This window comes from Acanthisitta chloris, unplaced genomic scaffold (genome assembly GCF_000695815.1).
Source record: "Acanthisitta chloris isolate BGI_N310 unplaced genomic scaffold, ASM69581v1 scaffold10410, whole genome shotgun sequence".
Lineage (NCBI taxonomy): Eukaryota > Metazoa > Chordata > Aves > Passeriformes > Acanthisittidae > Acanthisitta > Acanthisitta chloris.
The window spans coordinates 1-8,412 of NW_008651088.1; the positions used below are offsets into that span (position 1 = coordinate 1).

The window sequence follows — 8,412 nt, forward strand, 5'->3', positions numbered from 1 at the left end:
TTGGCCTTGTTCAACCTCATCCCACTGATCCCTTTTGTCCCTCTAATGATTCAGTTATCTTAAGAATTATTTCATTTGTAATTAAACTTATTCTTTCTTCAAAATCCTTAGAATGCTAGAAGAGATCAAACAGAAACACAGTGGACTTCAACTCCAGAATGAAGACGTGTATATGGCCACTCAGTTTGCAGACTTTGTTCAAATGGCTGTCAGAAAATTCAGAGGAGAAGACAAAGAAGAAGAGTTAGTAATTGATTACGTAAGACCTTTTCTTTTGCTTATTGCGTAGTTTTTCTTGGGTTTTGAGAGAGGGTAGACAATCCATTTTATTTGACCATGCCATATAGTAGCTCACACCTGGGAACATATTCCTGGGTCCCCTGCACCGTCCTGCCAGTTTGCATCAGTCAGAATGGTTCTAGAACTCCTGCTTTCTAGATGGACAGTGCCAGGTTTTCCTCCTAAGAGTCTGTTTGAAAAGTTTGCCTGAAAGGAGCATTCTGTGGGGTTTGTAAGTCATTAAGCAAGTCAGAATTTCTTGAGTTTGGGAATTATGCATTTGACGGTAGTCCCCTGAATACAGCCTTAACCAGGGTTTAGTGTTGGTTTGAACACAGAGATGCAATGACAAAACAAGTACAGAAATCTGCTTAAGTATCTCAGATTATGATCATCAGCACTGAGGGAGAATGAGACTTCCATTGCATTCTACTCGTAACAGCCATACACATGCTCACATGCACATGGATATTGACTGCAGATATCAAAAGCTTGTTAAGCTGCATTAAATTGTTATTAATCAAATATTTCAATTAATTTGTTGGGTTTTTCACTCAGGTTTCCAAAAATATGAACAACATGACTGTGAATATGCCATACCAGTGTTTCATAAATGGGCAATTCATAAACTCTGATGATGGAAAAACATATGACACTATAAATCCAGCAGATGGATCAGTAAGTAATTTCTAAATGTGACCAATTCCAGTTTATTTCCATTTTTTTGCCTATTGAAAAATCTAAAATGTTAGCTGAATATTACAAATTTCATAACAATACACTACGTATAACACGACCTCTAGAAATACTTTGAAGTTTCAGTTTACTCCTCAGTTTGTGTATTCTAGTTTTGCCATTTCAGTCAAGCAGCACAGTAAAAGTAACTTATTTCCAGTGCATCCATTTCCATGCCCAGCAGGATATTTTACCTTGATTTCATTCTTGTTTGTCTTTGAAAACAAAAATTACTGAAGTTCAGTTTCTAAACAAGTATTTCTTTAGGATTGCTGCATCTATTTCCTGTCAGTCATCAACTTCAGGTTTGATTTTACTTGTTTTACAAATCTAATGTCAGGGGACAAGTGGGACTGTAAAATGTGCCTTTAAATTACCAGTAAAAGAAATGACTCTTCAATAGAAAAGTACATACAGTTGCACTTCCATCCTGAACTACTGAATCTTGGTTGAGCAACTCAGAACTATAAAATAAGGGCAGAGATTTTGATGTTCATTTAATTGCTAATTAATTCTAGGATAAATGGATTCTGCTGAAGTGAATGATGCAAATTTCACCATCGTCAGAAGTCAAACTCTGATATTTTTCCTGAAACTCATCATGGAATGGAATAAAAGTCATAACAACTTGGTATTCGCATTTACAATGTGTGTAACTGTAGAACACAGTAATAATCAAATCCTGTGTGTTTGTGGTGGTTTGTGGCAACAAAAAGTCCATTCCTTAGAAAAGGAAAAGCAGGACTTGGTTTAGTCTGTTTAGATATTAGGTTGTAACACCACATATAAAGACTTTAAACTCTTGTAATATCACATTGATCTTACATATGGAAAGACAGTCTGAAATGCAATGGGATAATGCACCTTGCTGTGAAGGGGAAGAAAGATCTAGGAATCTGAGTCCCTGCAGTATCCTCCAAATTCTGCCCCCTCAGTTGTGTCTGAACTTTTTGCAGCCCGATTCACCTGTGACAACTGCCAGGGTTGAGGATATTAAGTATTTGCTTATACCCAGTCATGAAGTTTAGAAGGAAGGAACAACACTGCATCTCAACACTTCATTTTGAACTAACATGATGCTACCTTTGGACAGATCATAGCCAGTGTATCTTCTGCCTCGCTGGCTGATGTTGACAAGGCAGTGGCAGCAGCAAAGGAGGCTTTTGAAAATGGTGAATGGGGAAGAATGAATGCAGGGGAAAGAGGGAGACTCATGTACAGGTAGGTAGAGGGCACTTTGTATGTGCTTAATTTTCTCCAATTTTACTGTTTTGTTTCTCTGAAGAATTGTTGCATACATTTACTGAATATGATGGGTCAAATCCTGGGCTGCATCCAAAGGAGTGTGGGCAGCAGGTCAAAAGAGGTGATTCTTCCCCTCTACACTGCGCTGGTGAGACCCCACCTGGAATACTGCACACAGTTCTGGTGTCCTCAGCATAAGAAGGACATGGAACTGTTGGAGCAAGTCCAGAGGAGGCTATGAGGTTGATAAAAGGACTGGAGCATCTCCCCTATGAAGACAGGCTGAAGAAGTAGGGGCTGTTCAGCCTGGAGAAGACTGTGTGGAGACCTCAGGGCAACTTTTCAATACCTGAAGGGCCTATAAGGGAGTCAGAGAGGGAATCTGTGTTAGGAACTGCAGTGATATGACAAGGGGTAATGGTTTCAAACTGAAGGAGGCAAATTCTAGGTTGGATGTGAGAAAAAATTTTTCACTCTAAGGCTGGTAAGACACTGGCACAGGTTGTCCAGAGAGGCTGTGGCTGCCCCAACCCTGGCAGTGCTCAAGGCCAGGCTGGATGACGTCTTGAGCAACCTGATCTAGTAAGGAGGTGTCCCTGCCCAGGGCAGGGGGTTTGGACTAGATAATCTGTAAGGTCCATTCCAACCCTTAAATTCTATGATTCTATGATTCATAATCTCACTGTCAGAAGACCCAGACTAGCAATATTTTCATCCCTTGATTTACTCCAGTATACTGGCCTCAAATCTCAGCTGGCCAGCATTTTTCATGGCAGAGAAGAGTCTCGTGGTCTGTAACTCTCACCATTATTTTATTGTTCTTCATGAATGGAAACAACAAATTTGAGGAAAATATATGTTAAATACTTGATGGCTTCCTTTAGTCTATATGAGTTTTCTTGCAAGGGTTGAAAATTCCCATGTAAAGTCCAAATCCTTCTGTATAAATGAGGCTGAGTTTTAATGACAGAGTCTGCCTGGGTTAGATAGGCAGAGATTTGACCTTGCTAAGCCTACTTGTACCTGCACTCCATACAGGAAACCTATAGCCACATTGCCACTAAGTTTGAAATAGACTGTAACTGATGCTAGATTTTTACAAGATCATATCCTACCATATTTCTCACCTGGCTGAAGACCTACTCTAGATCACTGAATCATAGAATTTTAGGGGTTGGAATGGAGCCTAGAGAGCATCCAGTCCCAACTCCCTGCCCTGGCAGGGACACCTCCCACCACACCAGGTTGCTCAATGCTTCATCCAACCTGGCTTGGAACACTGCCAGGGTTGGGGCAGCCACAGCCTCCCTGGGCAACCTGTGCCAGTGTCTCACCACCTTCACAGCAGAAACATCTGCCTCATGTCTAACCTAAATTTCCCCTCCTTCAATTTGTACCCATTGCCCCTTGGCCTGTCACTGCAGCTCCTAACACAGAGTCCCTCTGCAGCTTCCCTAGGGCCCCTTCAGATCAGATCCTGGGCTCTGAGGTCTCCATGCAACCTTCTCCAGGCAATGTTTTACAAGATGTTGCAAGCATCTTAGCAAAAGAGAATAAAAGCAAACCCCTAAATTCTGCTTGTCTTATAAAGCATGTGACCAGGCCATGAGAAAAGGCCTGTAGGAGTGGTTTAGAGTTGAGTAGTAATCAGAACAGAAAATGGGCAAGTCAGAACTGAACATTAAATACAGCTGGTCAGTTGAATTCCTCACAAGTGTGCACATACTCAAAGCATGCACAAACTTGAGTTTAATTTGTGTTAGGAATGCAGAGTGCTTGAGAGCCCAAGTTAACTCTGACCTGAAAAGAAACTTTTAAGGTCTTAGAACGGCTGCTCCGTGACACATGCAAGATATGCAAACATAGCTTGGATAGGTATACGGAAAACGCAGCTGCCCTACACCAGAGAGGTTATCCCTCCTTGCTTAGGTCATTGGCTTTCTAGGAGAGTTATGCCAGAGTGTTTGTGTTGCAAACCATTCTCCATCTGAATGAAGGCTCTCTCTGCTCCACCTTAATTCAGAGTCCCTTATTCTCTGGCCTCTGTCAAACTAATGAAGAAAAGCATCTGTTTCACTGCCATGTCAGTGAATGTGAGGGACTCAATGTGAAAATTGGTTGATGCAAACAGACCTGACCAGAGCATCACTAAAATCACAGTAGAACCTCAAAAGTATAGATGTCTGTCTGTGCAGATGCATTTGTGAGACACTCTGATAGCTATTGTCAACTTAGCAATATTTACCACAGTCTTACACCTCACTGTGCTGCTCCATAAATCTAACAGATGGAGACCTTGAGGCCCAGTGAGACCATGGGACAGATTTTCAAATGTACAAAGGCATGTAAAATTCAATTTGCATCAGAGAATCATAGAATTTTATGAGTTGGAATGGACCTTATAGATCATCTAGTGCCAGCCCCCTGCCCTGGGCAGGGACACTTCCCACCAGAGCAGGTTGCTCAAGGCTTCATCCAACCTGGCTTTGAACACTGCCAGGGTTGGGGCAGCCACAGCCTCCCTGGACATTACAGCTTAGGAGCTCGGTCTTTGGACATGTGGGTGCCTTTGAAGCATCTAACATTTAAGTATTTTAATCCATCTTCAGACAATGCAAAAGAGCATTATGAAGCTAAATTTCTCAAATATTTTACCAAGGATCCTGACTACTCCTTCTTGGTGCTTTTGATTACTTGACACTTCCTGTTATTGTGTATTTGCTTTCTAAGTTACTGGTCTTTTTTTCTATAATTAGCTCCTTGTAGTACAGCAGGAAAATACAGTAGAGCTTTTCTAATTATGATTCCATTTACACATCTATAATTGATGTTTTCACAGTTCATGTCTTCATCGAGTGTCAACTACAGTTAATGTGAAGACATTTGCAGATTAATGGGCAATTTTTCAAGCCCTTAGTGATGCCAAGGAGCAGTAGTTCCAGTGCTCCACCTCCAGATTCAGTGGGAATGTTATTTCAGTTACACTTCTTTGTTATACCCAGTATAATTTTAGGCTGTCAATGGTTAGACATCATTTCTCTTTGATGTGAATTTGTAACATTTCTATTAAAGACTTGCAGACCTGATGGAAGAACATCAAGAAGAATTAGCAACAATAGAGTCTATTGACTCAGGAGCTGTCTACACTTTAGCTTTGAAGACTCATATTGGAATGTCTGTGCAAACATTCAGATACTTCGCTGGATGGTGTGACAAAATTCAGGCAAGTGAATGTGTAAAGGCAAAAAATCAATGGCAGTGCTTCTCTACACGTGGTTTGTTGTTGTTTTTCTGAAACAGTGAGAAAACGGAGCTAGGAAAAGTAATTCAGGAATCAAAAGATAAAGCAAAATGAGAACTTTACCTAAAATGGGCTTCCCCATCAATACAAAAGTGTAGTCTGCTTCCATTTGGAGAATATGGATTTAGAATATGACTCTAAATGTCTAAGAGATCAGCTGAGGTGTCACAGTGGATATGCATGCTTAGGCAGCTCTTGATTATTCATGGGGCAGAATGTCATTGTGCTCATCATGCAGCTAAGTGCAGAGACTCATGGTCTGTGCTACATAATTAAACTGGACATCACAAGTCCATGGGCCCCGATGAGATGCATCCAGGAGTGCTGAGAGAGCTGGCAGACATCATAGCCAGGCTGCTCACAGTCATCTGTGAAAAGTCATGGAGATCAGGAGACGTGCCTGAAGACTGGAAGATGGCAAATGTCACCCCAGTCTTCAAAAAGGGCACAAAAAAGGACCCAGAGAACTACTAGCCAGTCAGCCTCACCTCAGTCCCTGGGAAGGAAATGGAACATATTCTGGAGGCCATCTCTGCCCACAGGGAAGACAAGTTGGTGATCAGGAATAGTCAGCATGGGTTCACTAAAGGTATGTCATGTTTGACCAACCTGATTGCCTTGTACAACAAAACAACTGCTTGGATGGATGGAAGGAGAGAGGTGGACCACCTTGACTTCAGCAAGGCTTTTGACACTATGTCCCACAGCATCCTCATTGGAAAACTCAAGAAGTGTGGGTTGGATGAGTGGACACTAAAATGGATTGAGGAGTGGCTGAGCAGCAGATCCCAGAGAGTTGTGAGCAGTGGCACAGGGCCTAGTTGGAGGCTGTCACTAGTGGTGTCCCCCAGGGTTCCATCCTGAGCCCAGTTGGGTTCAACTTATTCCTCAGTGACTTGGCTGAGGGGACAGAGTTGCCTTCTCAACAAGTTTGCTGATAACACAAAACTGGGAGGAGTGGTGATACCTCAGAGGGCTGTGCTGCCCTTCAGAGGGACCTTGACAGGTTGGAGAGATGGGCAGAGCAGAACCAGCTGAGATTCAACAAGGGCAAGTGCAGGTCCTGCCCCTGGAGAGGAAGAACCCCAAGCACCAGCACAGGTTGGGTACTGACCTGCTGGAGAGCAGCTCTGTGGAGAAGGACCTGGGGGTCCTGGTGGACAACAGGTTGTCCCTGAGCCAGCAGTGTGTCCTTGTGACTGAGAAGGCCAATGGAATCCTGAGATGCATTGAGAAAAGTATTACCAGCAGGTCAGGGTGGTGATCCTGTCTCTCTACTCAGCTCTGGTGAGGCCACAGCTGGAGTACTGTGTCCAGTTCTGGGCTCCCCAGTGCAAGAGGGACATGGAGCTCCTGGAGCAGGTCCAACAGAGGGCAGTGAAGATGATTAAGGGACTGGAGCAACTCAGTGATGAGGAAAGGCTGAGGGAGTTGGGCCTTCTCGAGAAGAGACAACTGAGAATGACCTCAAGTACATGAATGCATACTTGAAGTGCCAAGAGGATGGATCAGGCACTTATCAGTGGTGGAAACCAGTAAAACAAGAGGTTAACAGCAGAAACTTAGGCACAGGAAGTTCCACCTGAATATGAGGAAGAACTTTCCTGTGCAGTCACTGAGCACTGAACAGATTGCCCAGAGAGCTTGTGGATTCTCCCCCACTGGAGGTATTCAAGAACCATCTGGACATAGTCCTGAGCCATGTGCTCTAGGGTGGCCCTGCTCAAGTAGGGAGGTTGGAGACTTGATGATCCATTGTGGTCTCTTCCAACTTCACTGATTCTGTGATTCTGACCAAGGCTGGTGAGTTTGCTTGATGGCACAGCATTTGGTGCAGGTTCAAGAGTGTTCCCTCAAGTATCTTTAAGATCCACAATCAAGAATATCATTCAGCTTTTTTTGTTGTTTATCAGACTCTCACTTTTTGTTCTTCCATACTTTTGTTATCTGTGCTTTTATTTCATCCAAGTGAAAATCAGGAGTTGACTACAATATCCATAGTAGGAAATCATACAGGATTCAAAGCATCCCTGCCCCTTTCCCTGATGCAAAAATGCTTCTGGTCTTGAAGACTACTCTGTAGCTTTCCAAAACATATTTATATGGCAAATATAGTTGTAATAAGAATGATTAATCAGTACAAAGATTTGTCCTTCCTCTGTCTTTTAGGGTGCTACAATTCCAATTAACCAGGCCCGGCCAAACCATAACCTAACATTCACCAGGAAAGAACCAATAGGGTAAGTATCACTTTTCTTCTTAGTGACAGCCTTGACATGCAGAAAAGCCATTGAGAAGCTGCCACAAATATGTAACCTTTCCTTGTTTTTCCCTACCTTAAGCGTCTGTGCGATTATTATCCCCTGGAATTACCCGCTGATGATGCTTGCATGGAAGAGTGCAGCATGCTTGGCTGCAGGCAACACACTTGTACTCAAGCCAGCTCAGGTAAAAGCAAAAAGGAATGTACAGATGGCTCAGGTCCTCCTGCTCAGGCAGAATAACTCAGGCAATCTAGTGATTTCACCCATAGGTTAATTGTGTCACATGTTTTAAAGTGCATGTAGAGTACAAACTGCCATGATGATCATAGAACCATAAAGGTTGGAGGAGTCTTCTAAGATCATCGAGTCCAACCATTAACCTGCCACTGCTGGAACCCCTAAACCCTAAACCGTATACTCCAGCACCAGATCCAGATGCCTCTTAAACACCTCCAGGGATGGTGACTCCATCACCTCCCTGAGCAATATTCCAGTGCCTGAACACTCTCACAGGGAAAACATATCTCCTAACATCTAATCTGACTCTGCCCTGTCACTGCTCAAGGCCATTCCCTCTAGTCCTCAACC

General features: G+C 43.0%; 1 protein-coding gene across 1 annotated transcript in view; it reads left to right on the forward strand.

The window, feature by feature from the left end:
- Positions 1–109: 109 nt before the first annotated feature.
- LOC103799337 (mitochondrial 10-formyltetrahydrofolate dehydrogenase-like) overlaps positions 110–8,412 on the forward strand; it is a gene marked incomplete at both ends in the record, with an annotated part of 9,170 nt that continues 867 nt past the window's right edge. The window contains 6 exons of the mRNA XM_009071649.1: positions 110–259; positions 838–957; positions 2,108–2,235; positions 5,332–5,482; positions 7,730–7,800; positions 7,903–8,008. Of these exons, the coding sequence (XP_009069897.1) occupies positions 110–259; positions 838–957; positions 2,108–2,235; positions 5,332–5,482; positions 7,730–7,800; positions 7,903–8,008 (726 nt within the window). The remainder of the gene's footprint in view (positions 260–837; positions 958–2,107; positions 2,236–5,331; positions 5,483–7,729; positions 7,801–7,902; positions 8,009–8,412) is intronic.